The 18470-nt window shown below is 40.4% G+C and overlaps 2 protein-coding genes across 6 annotated transcripts in view; one reads left to right on the top strand and one right to left on the bottom strand.

Annotated features, from left to right (window-relative positions):
* Window positions 1–5604, top strand: part of LOC138744917 (uncharacterized) — a 55927-nt gene extending 50323 nt beyond the window's left edge. For 2 of the 4 annotated variants that reach the window (XM_069901763.1, XM_069901759.1), the window contains one exon: window positions 5476–5604. In XM_069901763.1, coding sequence (XP_069757864.1) covers window positions 5476–5485 — 10 coding nt within the window. In that variant the 3' untranslated portion in view covers window positions 5486–5604. Of the gene's footprint in view, window positions 1–2933; window positions 3332–5475 lie in introns of those variants that run through there. The other 2 variants (XM_069901760.1, XM_069901757.1) reach the window with 2 other exon arrangements.
* LOC138744916 (dipeptidase 1-like) overlaps window positions 1–13231 on the bottom strand; it is a 28640-nt gene extending 15409 nt beyond the window's left edge. Inside the window, exons 1-5 of one of the 2 annotated variants that reach the window (XM_069901752.1) lie at window positions 13062–13231; window positions 6619–6745; window positions 4588–4720; window positions 1533–1683; window positions 867–936 (exon numbers count right to left, since the gene is read on the bottom strand). In XM_069901752.1, the coding sequence (XP_069757853.1) occupies window positions 867–936; window positions 1533–1683; window positions 4588–4720; window positions 6619–6745; window positions 13062–13186 (606 nt within the window). In that variant the 5' untranslated portion in view covers window positions 13187–13231. Of the gene's footprint in view, window positions 1–866; window positions 937–1532; window positions 1684–4587; window positions 4721–6618; window positions 6746–9667; window positions 9847–13061 lie in introns of those variants that run through there. The other variant, XM_069901753.1, reaches the window with a different exon arrangement.
* Window positions 13232–18470: the final 5239 nt, after the last annotated feature.

Here is an 18470-nt window from a genome sequence, read left to right as displayed (position 1 = left end):
TGGAGTATTGTGAGCAGTTTTGGACTCCTCATTTAAGAAAGGATGTGCTGACATTGAAGAGGGTTCAGAGGAGGTTCACAAGGATGATTCTGGGAATGAAAGGGTCATCATGAGGAGCGTTTGACAGCTCTTGGCCTGTACTGGTTGGAATTTGGGAGAATGGTGGGGGGGGGGGGGAATGCATTTAAACATTTTGAATGTTTTAAAGGCAAGGCTAGAATAGATGTAGAAAGGTTGTTTCCCATAGTAGAAGAGTCCAGAACAAGAGAATATCCAGAGAAACGCAAGAATTTGTAAAGCCAGAGAGTAGTAAATCTGTGGAATTTGTTGCCATAGGTGGCTGTGGAGACCAGATCTTGGAGTGTATTCAAGGCAGAGATTGATAGGTTCTTGCTTAGCCAAGCATCAAATGTTGTGGGGAGAAGGGCAGGCAGTGGGGCTGAGTGAGAAAATGGATCAGCTCATGATTAAATGGCGGGGCAGACTCGATGGGCTGAATAGTCTATTTCTGGTGTTTTAGTCTTAATGGAGAGAAATGGTCAAAGTCTCAAAAAAAAGGGTCCCAACATGAAACATTGACTGACCATTTCTCACCCTGAACTGCTGAGTCCCTCAAGGTTAGTTCTAATTATTTCAGATAATCTTTACATTCTAAAAGCAAGTCTTAGACATTTAGAAACTGTTTGAAGGAAACACAAGATGTAGTACGTTCTACAGAATGAGTTCTATTGTACATACACATCAACACAATAACCTCTAAATTTTTGTCAAATATGATGGTGCATGAGGCCATTAGAGTATATGGAGCAAATTCTATTCTCAAAGCTAAAAGCAGCTTTTCATAGCTTTGGAAGCAATTTACTAACTTTTCCAAAATCCGACAATCCTTTGACACTGGGCTTCACAACGCCACTATCCACTCTGCTGGTATCTGCCCTGCAAAAGGAGAAAAGTGAAAATATATGGGACCTTTATATGAGATGCATTCTACATTTGTTGGAAAAATAATGAAGATCGAGTTCTGACACACTGGACTGAAAAACCCGCATGCTCCACAGTGGACTGCTCTAAATAATTTGCAGCACGCTGAATTTGCAGTACAAACCATCTTTGTTCGTGTCAACCACATTACCTTGGACTGCTTGAAAAAAACGTTAACACTTATGATAGATGAACATCTGATCTCAAGTTTACTACTTCTCAGATGAAACATTGTTACATTGAACAGGATAGCACAGAAACAGGCTCTTCGGTCCATATTTGTACTAAACACGATGCCAGATTAAACAACATCTCCTCTCGTGATACCTATCCCTTCTTCTCTGCAAATACACGTGTCTACTTAAAAGCCTCTTAAATGCTACCTTGTATCTGCTTCCACCATGACTCTGGCTCAGTGTAAATAATTTCCCCTGAACATCTTTAAATTCCCAATTTCACAGTCCCCCCCCCACCCACCTTAAATGCATCTCTTCTAGTACTTGACGTTTTATTATTTGCTGTTAATGGTTTGACATTATACATTTTCTTACCATGGTGTATTACAAGTGTGTGTTAATGTCAGGTAACGAACTCCAAGGTCATAGAACATTCTCAAAGTTGCTAGGCTACTGTCAATTCCATGTCCACCTTCCACACCAATAAGGCTGGCTATTTTACCACTATGAAATAGTTGCATGATTCCTTTAACAAAAGCAATCAACATTGTTAAACCTTTCAAAACAAATTAATCCTGCTCAAAATAATTTTAAACCTTACCACTGATCCCTTCTCACCAATAAAATACGGAGACATTTTGTTCCAACTCTACTGCAGTATTTAGACATGGAATTCTTTTCAAGCTGTTACCATTCTTATGATTTCAAATAACACTGGACAACAAAGATTTTGCTTCCTGAACACTTATGGGTGTGTTTTATGGATTTTGGGCTGATGATCATGAAAATCACCTTCAAATGTTCCTATCACATATAGTACAACTCTCATTATCCAAAATGGTTGGGAACAGGCCTATGTCAGATAAATGTTTTTTTTTGGAGAACTGATCATTTTAAAAAAAACAGCCGTAGCAAATCGCTTGTATCGATGTTTAAACAGCAACAAATAACAAGAGAAGGCTTTTTAAGCATTAAAATAATGTTTAATTTTCACTAAAAAATGCTGGACACCACCGATCACCGAGACCTCCCAATTGCAGCCAATCCACAACACTAACCAACACTGCCGCTGATCCCCAGGGAGGCTTCCTGGTCCAATGGAACACTCACTGGCGAGTCAGCAGGCTCCTGTTTCCCCAGTCACTGGAGCTCCTAGGTCTACTGCACACGCACAACGTGGAATCTGGTGTGCGTGTGCGGTAGTAGGCTGAGGGGAGAGTTTGGAGTCAGCGTCAGGGAGCTCTGCTGTACTGAGGAGGGAGAGAGGGAAGGGGAGAGGAGGGAGGGAAGGGGAGGGAACGCCACTGTGCCTGAGGTCCCGCTCTTGCCTGGGAGGCCACTCTCCTTGATGATGCTGGGATAAGGGATTCTTCTGACTGCTTGCAGATCTTGGTGCAGGCAGTGATGAACATGGTGAAAGGTTTCACCAGGACATTGCAACATGCAAAAGCGGTATCAGGGCAACTGGAATCCATCAATGCTATGGACTATTGTTGACACAAGAGAAATCAGATGATGAGTACAAACGAAAATCTACAGGCAAAACATGTTTGTTAATTGAGCTAACGCAATGTGTCAGCATCATTATGCAATTAAACATGCTAAATTTAATAAAAATTAATTCAACGTTTCTCCAACTTCCTACGTGATATGGCAAATCTGAAATTATCTTTGTGTTCAGCTTGAAGTTGTCTATCATAATCCCCAATATATTGTCAGAAAATGAACCTTTGAAAAAAATTGTTGTCCAGTGTATTTGTTTAATTCTCTCTCCAGAATCACAACTTCTTGTCTTCATTGATTCTCCTATGAGGATAATAAAGAAATTTGAAATCATGGGATAAGAAGGCAGCAGCATGGAAGCAAAATGGATCAAGAGACAGAAGATAAGGATACGTGGTGCACGGCCGTTTTCAGGCTGAACTGTGGGAAATTGACTCCTTAGGCTTAACTAGCACCATAGCATTTTTGATAAATCACAATGGACTTGGAGGTATAATTTTGGAACTTACTGATGACATAAAACTAGTAAATACTAAGGAAGGTCAGAATAGACCTCATGAGAACACAGACTAATGGCAGGAAATCAACATAATGAAATTTAAGATCATTCATCAGAAAAATTAAAGAGAAATGAGCTGGCATAATTTGAAAGTGAGTGCAAGAAAATAAAGTGACTTGATATTTGTGCACAGAATTTTGAAGGTGGCAGGGTACATTTGAAAATAATGATAAAATACTTTATAATGGAAATAAAGTACAAATGGCAGAAAGTTATGATAAACTTAAATCTCTTGCTTGACTCCATCTGGAGTACTGTGGCCAATTTTAATCTCCACTAGAGGAAGGATGTGAAGGTTTTGGAGAAGACAGAGATTTACTAGAAAGGACATTTCACAGCATTGAAGAAATACAACACAGATATTTGGTTTACTTGAGAGTACAAACAGAAAAGTTGGTTGGGATGTTTCAATCTTAACGTTTAGACAGTTTTAATTATGAACTATTTATTGATTGAGTAGTAAGAGTAGAGATTTAAAGTAATCAGTAAAAACAAACCATGGTGACATTGGAGAGAAAACTGAGCAGCATGAGTGATTGGGAATTGGCATGCACTGTTTAACAAAGTGATCTGTACTGCTTCAGTTGGAAGCATCAAATGGAATTTATTAGTTCATGAAGAAGAAATATTGCAGGGGAATAAGCTGTGGATTGGGGCTAAGTGGATTTTATTTGGAAATGTAGGTTTGCAGCTTTTCTGTTATTTTGCACTGTTTTCGGATTCAAATAAAAAGACATCAAATATTTTCCCACTGCCCATAGCAGGGGTGGCCAAACCGTGGCTCAAGAGCCATTTGCAGCTCTTAGACCTTTAATATGCGGCTTGTGGAAAATTTGAATATTCGAGAAATTTCAACCCCCTCACCTGCCCGACTTGCACTGGCGGTCTCCCCCCCCCCCCCCCCCCCCATCGCCCGCCTCACTCGCGCTGCCGGTCTCTCACCCACCTGACTCGCGCTGCCGGTCTCTCGCCAGCCCGAGTAATTTTGTAAGGTGGAAATCTGATTAAAATATCTCTAATTTTTTTGGTTTATCATTTTTTACATATTTGTGTCTCTGTGATTACTGAAACTAATACAAATTAACAGTTTAAAAACTGCAGGCAGGAATAAATATTATTGCATTTAATATGCATTTCTTAGAATTAATATAAAATTTTTGTAACAAAATGTGTATGTAACAACAAAAACGTATGTGTGAATTTTGTTCATGTCCTGCGACTCTCATGCATCTGAGCTTTATAGTTTGTGGCTCTTACATTAAGCAAGTTTGGCCATCCCTGGCCTATAGGCCCCTCAGGTTATAGTATCAATATCTTTGGATTTAAAATAACTTTGGTGATACAAGGACAAGAAGCATCTTTACATACCATCCGCTGTCGTTGCTAGATGCAAATCTTCTGGGAACATCTCTATCATTCTTTTTATGACATCTATTTGTTCCAAGGTATGACGGACTGCATCTTTGCTTTGCGCATTGCAGGGCACATAAGCCACCCAGAACTAATTCATTTAAGCAGAAACATGCATGAAAATGAACTAATAAATCAAGCAGAAATTTTTAATTATTGGTGCATCCCCTACCATTCAGTCCCTGTTTCCTTTGAAAAAAAAAGTAATTTAATGATATAAAACACGTAACAGGTCCTGCCAGCTCATGAGCCTGTGCCACCCAAATACCCCAATTAATCGATGACCCCAGTACATTTTGAAGGGTGGGAGAAAATCAGAACACCTGGAGGAAACCCACACAGACATGGGGAGAACGTACAAACTCCTTACAGACAGCTCTGTATTTGAATCTGGGTTGCTGATACTGACCATTCTGCCCTTTCCCCTCCCCCCCCACTTAATTGGAAGGATCTCCAATTAAATTTCATTTTATTAATAACCATTTAAATCAAACGGTAGTAATATAATTTACTTTGTTAAGTTCTTGAAACTTTGATAAAGATGGTTACCTGCTGTGTTAAACATAACTGTTCAGCATCAGTTTCATATAATTCATTGTCATGAGTTTCTTCAGAAGGATTTGGTACACCTCTCGACCAAGTGGGAAATCTGCTTATAGAGATTACTAGGAGAGGTTCAGCTGGATACTCAGCAAGGTATCAATTGGCTTAAATGCTGTGTAAAATGCACAGAATCCATTTGAGTGCATAGAAATCAGTCTAAATCCTAGAACTTGCTATCCAAAATAATACCAGAATGCATCAGAATGGTCCTGCATTTTTAACCTCTTCTTCCTTACATTGCAGACCTGCATAGCCTTCAGCCTCTGAAGGGAACAATGGTCCATTGGCAATGGGCTTCAGCATATATTTAACAACAAAGTTGCACATGGATGATTTCTCACAATGCCATGAGCAATAAAGGATTAGAATGCAGCTTTGAATACAGGCTTTATTATTCTGTCCTAAACTTATTATCAGGATAGATAACTTCTTGTACAGAAGGGAGATCAGGAATCTGGTTGCTCTCAATGTAAACAAGACCAAGGAGTTTATTATAGATTTTAGGAAGGGGGGAGTGCGAGGGACCATGGACGTAGAGAGGATTACTACCTTCAAGTTCCTATATATCAGAGGATCTCTCCTGGAGTCAGCATATTGAGGCAAGAAGACATCCCAATGCCTTTTTAATTTTTAGATTCTATTTTACTTTTATTCAGGTGCCTGTATGCGTTTTGCTCATACCTTGAAGAAGGGTTCAGGTCCAAAAGGTTGGTTAAATATTTTTACCTCCAATGGATGCTGCGTGATTTGCTGAGTCCCTTCATCGTTTTTATGTTTTTACTACTATCAAAATGCCTATTGACTTTCGTGTTTCTAAGAAGTGTGAAACTTCTACAGTTGTACTGTAGAATGAACTGACTGGTTTCATCACAGCCTGGCTGAGTAAGTTGAATTCCCAGGAATATAGAAGGCTGGAGAAGGTAGCAAACCTCATACATCATGGGCTCTGACCTCGCATCCATTGAAGTCATCTATGCTTTGCTTCAAGAAGACAGTGAACATCAGCACCTCTTCTCACTGCTGCCTTCAGGAAGAAGGTACAGAAGCCTGAAATCTAGCACTTCTAGCTTCAAGAACAGTTTCCCCCCCACGATTATCAGGCTCTTGAACCTTCTATTACTACCCAAATCATAAACTACTTCAGCATGATAAAAGGAGCTGTCTGCGCTATTGAAACATTACTTTTTTACTTGCCAAAATTGTAACTGTGAATATATATTATTGCTATTGAAGTTTTTTTTTAACAAAAGTACCTGTTTGGCTACAGCAGGTAATAATTTCAGTGCATGTGGTACAGATTACTTGGTAGTGACTTTTCCAACTCCATAATTTGATTGGTGGAGGAGAATGAGGAGTAAATAAGAATTAGAAAAGGAATGATTCTACCTGAGCTCCAACTAAACCAGCTCTGAGCTTTTGAATGTTGGTCTGAGTAACATTCCAGGTTTTAAGGTCCACCGCAGAAAGATCGTTATGCACCCGCTTCCTTAGCTGCCACGGCATGTCATTGTGCCTGAAATAAGGAAAGATGACATGTAAAAAAAAGTGTATGAATCACTACATACATAATTGGTCAGTACACATATTAAGAAGGCTGCATGGAAAGAAATCCCATTCTTTCTCCAGTGAGTCTCCAGTGTTAATCAACTTCTCTGCGGAAATACTGATATGATGCATTGTTTATGGTTGACTTCCCTTTTCAAGGTGACACTGGAAATAAAAATAAAGGTGGTACTGGAAATGTGAACAAGGGGCGGCACGGTCAGTGTAGCAATTAGCACAACACTGCTAGGGTGCCAGTGACCAGGGTTCGAATCCCGCACTCTCTGTGAAGAGTTTGTAAACATAGAAGCATAGAAGATAGGAGCAGGAGTAGGTCATTCGGCCCTTTGAGCCTGCTCCGCCATTCAATGAGATCATGGCTGATCTTAAAGTTCAGTACCCCGTCCCCGCCTTCTCTCCGTAACTCCCAATTCTCCCTGTGACTGTGTTGGTTTACCATGGATGCTCCAGTTTCTTCCTACTGATTAAAACACACCGGTGTAATTGGGTGTAATTTGGCAGCATGGGCTAGTGGGCCTGTTACCAAGCTGTATGTGTAAATTTAAATTTAAAAAGCACTTGCCAGGTCAAGCAGCAGCTGTAGAAAGAGTTAATGTTTCAGGGGTTAACTACGACATGTAATTACATATCACCACATTGTTAAGGAGAGATTTAAGAGAGAATGCTCCTTTAGGGTGAGACCAGAGTTACCATCAATAATAAGCTATTGATGAAGCCAAAGGTTGATAGGTTAGGGAGGACAAAAGAAAGAACACAATGATACATTTTAAAAGTAGATCAGAACTGGAAGAAATGCACAGCAGGTCAATCAATGTTGATCCCACTCCCAATGTGAACTGAGTATGTGTTGGTCATTCCCTGTTCTGTGGTAATGATACCCAGCTTCAGCTTAAGGAACAGAAAATCATCATCTATCTGGCCAACAATTTGCTAGTAGAACTCAAAGGTTTGAACAGCACCAGTAGGAGAAGTTTTAGCCAGAATCCTTCACCAAGACACCGGAAGTCATCATCTATCTGGGCATTTTGCTGCCTTCTGAACTCAATTGATTATCAGTTTATTGTCCTATATCAGTGGTTTTCAACCTTTTTCTTTCCATTTACCTACCACTTTAAGTAATCCCTATGCCATCGGTGCTCTGCGATTAGTCAGGGATGGCTTAAGGTGGGATGTGAGTGGGAAGGGAAGGTTGAGAATCACTGCTCTGGACCCAATTGTTACTGAAATATTTTGCTTGAGAAAAATTGTCGTTGACCCATTTCCTTTGGAGTTATGAAACCATGCACATAATGAGTCAATTAGGTATGATTAAAATTGGTTTTCAAAATTTTTCTTTCCACCCACATACCACCTTAAGCCATCCCTTACTAATCACAGAGCATCTATGGCATAGGGAATACTTAAAATGGTATGTGAGTGGGAAGAAAAGGGTTGAGAACCACTGTCCTATATATTGTACAATGTTCTTACTTGCTGCAATGGAACAGGTACTTAAAAAAATATTAAATGAGAAAGATAATAAATACAAAAGATATATAGTTAAGAAATATTCATTTTCCATATTCAACAAAAAAGTGCTATTATAATAGTGCAGGGAGCAGTCCGTGATTAGTGAAAGAAAGGGAGTTTCGAGAGCCCGCTGGCCATTTGGAAGAAACTGCTGTTGAACCTAAAGATGCTGGTTTTCAGACCAGTGTACCTTCTACCTAAAGGTAGTAGTGAGGAGAGGTTGTGACCAAGATGATAGGGGTTCTTTATTATGCTGGCTGCCTTCTGGAGGCAGTACCTCATATGAATATAGTCAATGGATGGAAGGTCGGAGCCTCTGATGGGCCTGGCTGTTTGCCACCTTCTGTGGTGTGTGTTCTTGGGTATTTGAATGTCAAAACTGACATTGCCCGAACAAGTGGGCACTTCCTACAGGGTACAGCTTTTTACATGAAGACAGAAGAGAGTGGAAATGCTGGAACCTGGACAAAAATGTGTGTGTGCATGTGTGTACAGCGGAGAGAGAAATTGTTGCTTTCTTCCCTGCAGCCATCAAGCTCTTGACTGAACCTCACATGCTGCTTTTGCTTGATACTACTTGGTCTCCAAATAATACAGGCTTGTATGTTAATTTGGACAGCATGGGTTTAAAGGGCCAGAATTGACTTCTGCTGTGCAGTAATAAATCAATAAATCTTTTTCATGTTAACTCTATACTTTATAAATTGTGCTCTTCCGCTTTATACACCTGTATATTGGCACGGCTAACCTTTCACAGTTTAGACTGTTCTGCAAAATTATAGTTTTGGATTTCATTGACTTCAACATTTACTGCAAGGAGATTTTGCATCCCTTACAAATTAACCTGATATCTAGGTAAACGATGAGAGATTAAAAGAAAAAAAAATCTGTTGTGTCTTCACTGAAAAGCAGCAGGTTGGAATATTTAATTTTTATGTATTGCATGAGATAAAGCTTTAATAACAATGAGAATGTAAATTAACAACAATTATTACAAACTAATTACAGTATTTACAAGACTTCCCTCTCTCATATGAAACTAAGTTTTTTTTTTAGAATGGACATGCAATTGCAAATGCACTTCTGCCCATGTCCAAATAGATGTTGTACATTTCGACTGATAACAGGACAAAAAAAGTTCAAGATACTCTGTAAAACAGGGACCTGAGACAATTGTAGTCAGAAAGATAGATAGATTAATAATGCCAAAGAACAAAACTGAAATGAATAGAAATTATGTCCAAACTCACAAAAAATCTCAGTCATACCATATTTGGAATACTGTGAATAGTTTTCTTTAACAAAACAGAAATACTTATGAATTAAAAATATTTACTGGAACATTAGAAACATGGAAACATACTGGAACATTAATAGAACCACAAGGGGGCGCCACTGTCCTCGCCCGCCCAATGTCCGAGTCCCCAGCCCCACTTTGAATCTCCATCCCAGGGGTGCAGTGGTGCTGGGGCTCACTTGAGTGCCCCTGGAGCAAAGCTCCGACGCCTCACCGGCGTCTCATCGGACTGCTCCGGCACCCTCACTCAAGGCGGCCTCAATGGGCAAAATGGCCGTCTCCCTTCCTCGTAATCCCCCACGCAGCCGAAACTGTTCTGCACGCAGAGCGGTTCCAGCTGCGTGGGGGGTTATGGGTAAGGAAGGCGGCCATTTTACCCATTGATCCCGCACTGAGCCAGGTGCCGGAGCAGCCCTGCACGCAGTGGCCAGGGCGACTTGGAGGTGAACCAGACCTCGGAAGGCGCACTGGTGACCCTCTGAACAATCGCAGGGAAGACTTGATTTCACCCTGAAGTGGCAGCAACCCGCAAAGTGCAAGGGGAGAGATTATCTGCGTGAAGCGGGGGGGGGGGGAGAGGGGGGGAGAGAGGGGAGAGAGGGGGAGAGGGGGGGGAGAGAGGGGGGAGAGAGGGGAGAGGGGGGGAGAGAGGGGAGAGGGGGGGAGAGAGGGGAGGGGGGGAGAGAGGGGAGGGGGGGAGAGAGGGGAGAGGGGGGGGAGAGAGGGGAGAGGGGGGGGAGAGAGGGGAGAGGGGGGGGAGAGAGGGGAGAGGGGGGGGAGAGAGGGAGAGGTGGAGGGAGGGAGAGGGGGAGAGGGGGAGGGGGAGAGGGGGAGGGGGAGGGGGAGAGGGGGAGGGGGAGGGGGAGGGGGGGAGAGGGGGAGGGGGGAGGGAGGGAGAGGGGGAGGGAGGGAGAGGGGGAGAGGGAGAGGGGGAGGGAGGGAGAGGGAGAGGGGGAGGGGGAGAGGGAGAGGGAGGGAGAGGGAGGGAGGGAGGGAGGGAGGGGGAGAGGGAGAAGGAGAGGGGGGACCCCACATCTGTCTTGCCCAACGTTTACCTTCACCGGGAAACTCCCTTGTGGTTTACAGCAGGCTCTTGCAAAACAAAGGGTGAGTCGGGGTTTTCATTGAAGTAAGTGGGGAATTGCAGCCGCGGGAATTCAAGAGCTCACCCCAAACCCCCACCCCCCATATTCTGTTCCCCACTGAAGCCGGGCAGAGTTATTCAGGGACAGGCCGCCCTTCTCGGCTCCACAGTCAGACCGGTTCGGCCCAGCCTTGGGTGCGGGAGGGGAGACATTCAGTCACCGCCGGCGGGATGACGGTGACAGTTCTCCGGACAGCGCGCTCCTGCATAGTCAACACGCTGGGTTCTCCAACACAGCAAATGAGTTGAATCGCTTGGCAGGCGCAGAGGCTTTAAACAGGAGGGGGGAGGTAGGGAGAGAGCGAGAGAGAGAGACTGGTTCTCCCTGTTTAAAAACCTTTCACCCATCCCTCTTCTAACCCTAGGCACTTTCAGGTGGCCCAATTGCCCCGCATGTTGAGTCAATATGTGGCTGTTTTGAGGCCACCTGAATGTGCAGGAGGTGCTCTTGAGGCGAGCTACGTTAACCCTCCTCGGAGAGGGATAATCAGCTCAGCGGCTCCCCCAGCCACCCGAAAGCGGATTTACACTGGGCAAGAGCCGGAGTGAGCTCGGAGCCGCATCCTGTGCAGCGGCGTCCTTCAGGCGGCCGGCGTTGCGCTTTAAACGCTGGCCACCTGAACGGCAACTTAAAGGGCCGCTTCTGCTTCTTCAGGCGCATTCTTAGCGGAGAATGGACCTGAAAAAGCCTCCTGTTGCAATGAGCCTGGCTGTGAGGAAAGGCGCTGGTTGAGGGACTGGGAAGTCATGATCCCATTCATGCCCAATACACACGCGGCCGATCTTCAACGCTCGCCCATCGATCAACCTTGTGCGCTTTCTTCACGGGGGTTGCCAAAGGTGGTATTTTACCTGAGGAGAACTGAGTGGGTCAACCTATTAACATATTCCATAAGCTCTCTGAGAAGAGTTTTCAGAGTGAGGTTGGAGTCAGGGGAAAGGGCTAAATGCTCATTGAAACATCCAGCAGGAAATGCAATGGAACTTCTTATCAAGAGCAGTTAGAAACTGTAACACAACCATGAAGAATGGTCAAGGCAATTAGCATGAATTCATTTAAGGGAATAAAAAAAACATTAATTTTTTTAAAAAGTGATGAAATGATATATTGACAGGGTCAAGTGGAGTAAAATTCTATGCCGCATACTAATTATACATTGTGACATTTCAATAACCACAAGTCTGCCAGCTACAGGCTGATTAGCTTGGGTTAGGCAACTTCAAATAGGTATGCAAAAAGAAACCTTGCCACAAAGGTATTAAGGTTGAGCGGCATTCTCACCGATGTGGGAACAATCAATGTTATCTGGAAATTAAGCACGATAGCTTGTTCCCTTAGTCTGGTCAAGGACTTTGAATGATCTAAAATAATGGGGTTGTAAAGTAATCCTTAATTACAAGACTAATTTATATTTGGGTCAACATTAGGGAATTAAACTGCTTTTGTTTGAAACCCAAACTTGATGCTATTTGGACCCACACAGCTCCCAACATCCTCTAGTTCGCTTTGCTGTGGCCATTCCACAAAGTGATTACAGCCGCTTTCAGGTGGCCAGAATCCCTGACTGTAAAACCCCAATGCGGCTGTCGGGTGGCCACCTGAAGGCGGAGAACCCGGGCAGGAGGGGCACATACCTAACCCTCCTCCTGTAAGGATATTCTCCGGCTCAGAGAATCTCCCGTTGCACGTGAAAGCAGCACCAGACAACCCAAGCAAAACCACTGCCCTGCAGCACTCTTGATAGTCCTTTGACACCTCATCTGTCAGAAGCCTTTTTTCATTCTTTCTAAAACATTCAGATATTCAGAAAGAATTGAAATACATTAAAATACTTGACTAAAAGTACACATTTATTTAGAATGTTCAACTTAACTAAAGGCAATGATACATTATTATTAATTATCAGTAAAATAATTTTTTTTTCTCCCTTCGTGAATCATTTCTATTGAACTGAATGGGGCTGTGCTAGATGCACTGGCTGGAGTTAGGCTGAGGACCCAAATATAAATAGAACAAGCCTTGATTGAGTGACTAATGCAAGGAACAGCCGCAGCTCAGAGACACCACATCCAATATTATAGATGTTTTGTTCTGTACCGCGGTACACAGATGGGAAAGTTTCGACTGCATTGGTGCATACAAGAACTCAGAACCATCAACAGCATTCAGAGTGAAAGAGCCTAAAAATTCTGTTCTGCACCACAGCTTTAGTAGATGTGGCAACAAAATATTGTTGGTCCAGATTAATTTAAAGTGCAATCTAAATATATGATTATTTACATTTTATATAGGCCAACATAATTTAATTTACTCACCCATCAATCAATGCAGTATCTTTCATTAACCACTCAGCTTTTAGATGAAGAGAAAGCATAGTTATGTGCTTTACAAAACACTGTATTAAAAGTACCAGTAACATATTCCAAGATTCTAGTATCATCTTTGCAGGACTTGTTTCTCACAGCTACAATGTACTTTGTGTCATTTGAACTTTCTGCTAATATGCCAAGATTTTTAAACAATGCTTTTCTATTACAGGAAATTTTTTTTTGTTTTACTGTAATTCATAAACAATAGCTTCAGTGGGACATCCTGCCAGTGTATTTGTTTTTATATAAAAATATGGCTGGGATGCGGACACTTTTGAAGATGCTTTTAATCTATATAGGAAATTCAATCTGTATACAGTATGTGCCTCTAAATTGTTTTGAAAACATGTTTCAGAAAGCACTTCTCTTTAATGATTATACTATTTTGATGTTTTCTTTGATACATTTTTTTTCCAAAGGAGACCTAAATTATACAAAACATTTTCCATAACTGATGATCGACAAGGATCATAAAAGCTGCAAATATTTTTTGGGCATTGGCTCCAATGGATGTAGCATCAGTTCTAGTCGCATAATCTCAAAACAGGATGAGGATTGCTTTTGTCAGTGACCTGTTTGGGTCATCATTGACCATGAATCTTTATGCTTCTGGGATATTATTAATTCAGCGTCTGGTAACATTTAACAATTTGCCTTCCACAGTTGTCCATCAGAGAATGTTACCACTCTTAATTCAAATTTAAACACAATACATTTACATTTCTCTGGTCAGCCAGCAGCAGGCAGAACAAATATTGCAGGATATTTCATGGTGCAGGGTGAGTGACATTTATTTCTTATTGTCATGTGCACCAAAGTACAATGAAAAGCTTTCTTTTACATGATGTGTAAAGGATAACTAAGTCACCATCCTCTGGGGTAATTTTGTAAGCTTCAGATATTAACTTGTTAATAAACCATGAATGGAAAGAATTCTACGTTCTTATTTTTGTTGCCACTGATCTTACTCAATTTAGTGGCCACAGCCTACTGAGGTGCAGAGTTCCTTAATAAAGGATGTATCTGAAAGTTGGTGTGTGTGTAGCTCGAGTACACACACACCATGAATGCTGAAATGCCAACTGATTCATGGACTGCTTTCGGGATGTCTTGTACTCGACTGAACTAGAATCAAGATTCGTATTGTTCTGTGGGTTGAACAAACAGCTTCATGGGCTCTCAGTCAACGCCACTTGCACCACAGTAGGCAACTACGATGGAATGACAGAGAATAGAGGGAAGAATAATAAATACAGGCAGCCCCTTTCCAATCAATCTGCCCATGAACTCATCTGGCTGTGTTATCAATCAACTCTAATAGCATTTTCACATTTTTGGACAGAGTCCCAGCTTCCCTTTTTTACAGCTAGCAGGTTCTGCTTGGCCACACTAAAATGCAAGTCAGCATAAACATTCAAAATCAAACATTTCCAAATTGGATGAAAATGGCAAAAATAAATTAAAAAAAAATCGCTTAAGTGCCTATGCCTTTACTACCAACAGTATTTGGGTGATTATGTTGTAGTAGCTCCACATCTAGCACCATGAGATGAATAGGTGCTTTGCATTAGTAGTAGACATATTGTCCTGGCTGAAATTAGTGTACGAGGGAAAATGTGGGGTGGTCTATTCACCTGTGTCTAAGGCAAGTGGTGCATGCCACTTCAAGGCTCATCTACTAAATCTGACCACATGAAGTCATAAAACATTTAAGGGCACTACATCCAATCCATTGTCAGGTTTCAGCTAACTTCTCCCACGGTCTTCTCCGTGTGACACCCATGGGGTGGGGTGGTGGAAGAAATCCTCTATTTTATCCACACATATACGAGACCATTCACTGCAGTATCGCAGAATCAGATTTGCTGGTTTCCGGACATCTCCAAGATTAAAATGAACTTCAGGATGCATGACAGTGCCTTTTTAATTTGTAAGCCATGTTTTCTCCATGCAGGCAGGCTAATTTCAAGAGATTGTAGTTCATGAAACCAAATCTTCCACTGATGGAATTATGTAACAAAGTGGAGTTGATGCTGGCATGTGAATGAGCTTTAGACAAAGCGTGAGCATGTGTTGACTTGGTTTGGAAGACAGGTGAATTGAAATTTGAGACTATCCAATTTAGCCTCAGCAAACTGTCCAAAATGTTTAGTGGTTATGATTGTTTTAAGTTTGCTTTTGATAAGTAAACATTTATTAGATATAATTATTGATACTTTGTGATTCAAACCTCAAACTTAAAGCTTTAATCACATTAACATTTACTTACTTTATATTTTCACATTGCTTTCTGCTTTGGCTTACCAAGTTCAGAAAGATGTGCAAAAAACACTTCAAAACTACCAATAAAAAAGTATTCATTTGCAAACAAAGTTTTCAGCAGACAGAATTGAGTATAACAATTTGGCAATTCTTGTTCAAAAATTCAAATAATTATTAACTTTGATTTTTATCAATTTCTAGTATACGCTGGTAACAACAATGTTCAAACAGATACATTTTCATTCCTGCACTGTAAAATTCTAAGAACAAGGACTGTATATTTATAAAAAGATAAGTAAAACTTTCAACTGAAATTCATCATGGAAGTCAACATTTATGAAAGGAAGGTAGAAAAAAATATGGGAATGGAGTGGACATCTGAGATCTGGACCATTATTATTCAGGATAAACATCAAAATGAGTTGGTGGGTTTTGATCGTGCATCCCATTTCTGTGGTGCTACATATCGTTTGGACACATGACACAGTTCAGGACACTTGACACAAGTTCTGAATACGGTGACTAAAAGCAAAATTATATCTGAGAAGTCTAAATGGTAGAAAAATAGGTTATCCATAACATCAAATGTATCTTGCTTCTTTTTTATATATAAAGGTTTATTACCTTTAAGATAAAGTTCTTAATGGTGTACTGAAATATAACATGTCAAATATTACAAACAAATTATTCTGTTACAAGATATTTCAGTGAGAGAAGAATTTCATTGATAGCACATCTATTTTAATTAACAGAAAAAACAAATCTATTTAATTGTAAATAATCCACAGTTTGGCAGTGAGCTCAATATGAGCTGAACTTGGATGGACAGACATGCAGGCACGCACATACGCACACCAACTTTCTGGAAATTATGCTTTGGTGAACAAAATGCTTGAGTTGTGGGGATATTTATGAAGAAAAATACATGTATACAAAATAATTCTTCAATAGCAAATGACTAATATTACATACAACTGCAATATCTTCCTAGTTTCAAATTTAAAAAATTCCTCACTGTATATTTATGGATCTTTAACTACTACTGTATATATTACATTTTAACTAAGTGCTTTCAAAATACTTAAGAACATAGAAGAAATATCTTATTAGGCTTTTGTTTAATATTTGTGAATTTATTTTAGTTGGTACATCTGTTATTGGAAATGTAAGTATTTAACAATATGAATATGAAATGATGCAGTTGTTCGAAACAGGTTATAAAGCAACAGGAATAAAAATATTGCTTAACATTTAGAATCTAAAGGTTTTGGGTCAAGCCTTTAATAATGTCCAATAAACCAATTTGGCACACAGTTTCTGTGCAGAAAGATCCTATATATATCTAGCTATATAAAATAGGAGCTCAGTTTCTACCAGTGGTGCACAATATACAGTCGTTAATCAGTCTTCTCCATCACTCAACTTCAGTGTACCCGTTAGATCACACAAACCAACTCAAATGCAGCAAAACCTTTCAGACATTAACATTTATAAATTGATTCCTACTGCTATCCTTTCAGTTCATGGACACTATCCTTTCACTCCATAATGATTTGAATAGCCTTTTACTATTTTTTTTCCCCAAATTAGAATGTCCACGCTGATTTATTGATGCCGACTGGGATTTTATTTTCAGAATGTGTAAGAATTTGAGATCGTACCAATGTAAAACACTGCAATGTAAATAAAATAATCATTTTATGAATAGGATACTTTATCCCATGTAATTGGGCTACAAAGCTTTAGATAATTTCTCAAAGTATTAGACCCATTTACATTTCAATTTAAAGCCAAATGCAGGCATCCTCATTTAACTGTTGTTCTCAATTTACGACAGTTGGTATCAATTAGTATAGTATTACAAGTTCCTGTATCACTTTAAGAGCTGGTATAGGCTGTAACTGGGCAGCATCAGTTAGTACAAGCTGTTTTGGAGAAAGGACATTGGGTGCTTTTTCCAGGGTCACAGGTGGTGAGAGTCCTGTGTGTGAAACAGTGAGGGAACTGCACTTTATGACCAGCGGCCATCTCATTGAACTGGAATGAGAATGGACAATTCGGCTGAGTATCTGTCATTTCGATTGACCCGTACCTGGGTTTTGAAAGCATTGTGGAAGTCACATTTGGTTTCCCCTATGCAAGGAAAAATGAAAGGAAATTTCTCTGGAATAAACTTAACAAGGATTGGGATTTTTGACAGTCCACTCACTCAGTCTCTTCCATCTCATTCATGATTCCTTCTGTGCATCAGTTTAAAAGTCTGTTTCAACAATGGATTTCTAAAACTGAACTTTAGAATGACTTTCCAGAATAGTGCCCAAGCTGTAATCATTTGGGTATCACACATACACACACATGTACATTTGCACATAGTTGGTTTTGATTTGACTACTAATAGTTTTAGAAGAAAAATAGAACACTGCTTTATAGTGATTTTCTATTCCTGCTGGTCTGCAACATAATAGGTTTAGAGCAGAGTGGGCTTAGGGAGACCTGACAGAGCTAAACAATATTATATAGCATGGTAAGTAAAAACATTTCTCAGATTGCAGTGGAATTTAAAACTAGACAGCATTGGTTTGGTACAAAGTATACAAGATTATGAAAGGATATGGAAAAGAATTTTCTCACCAGAGATTTTTGGATTCTGGAAAACACTACCTTGATCCAGACACTCACAATGTTTTTTTAAAAAGTGTCTCAGTAAAGGCATAAAGGCTCATGAGCCATGTACTGATAAATGGGATTAATACTGATAAGTACTTGAGGATAGGCATGATGGGCTGAAGGGCCCATTCCATGTTGTATGACTCCATGACTCCAATCTAGTTCCACTTTTACAGTTCAAATAAGCAGTAACAAATTGCCACTTATAAGCAGTTGATATGTTAGAAGTCAGCTCAACCAAGTCCCTTTGCTTTAGTGGAATTGGATACAATTGTGAAATTTAAAAGATATTTAGACAGATTCTTGGATAGCAAAGGTTTTGAGGAATATGAGCTAAATACAGGCATATATGACTAGACAACTTGGTCAGCATGGACATGTTTCTAAGCTGTAAAACACAGAAATAAAACTCTGAAAATAACATTA

Source organism: Narcine bancroftii, chromosome 10, assembly GCF_036971445.1.
Source record: "Narcine bancroftii isolate sNarBan1 chromosome 10, sNarBan1.hap1, whole genome shotgun sequence".
Taxonomy (NCBI): domain Eukaryota; kingdom Metazoa; phylum Chordata; class Chondrichthyes; order Torpediniformes; family Narcinidae; genus Narcine; species Narcine bancroftii.
Note: the sequence above shows the minus strand (reverse complement) of the source record. Positions and strands in the feature narration are given on the sequence as shown.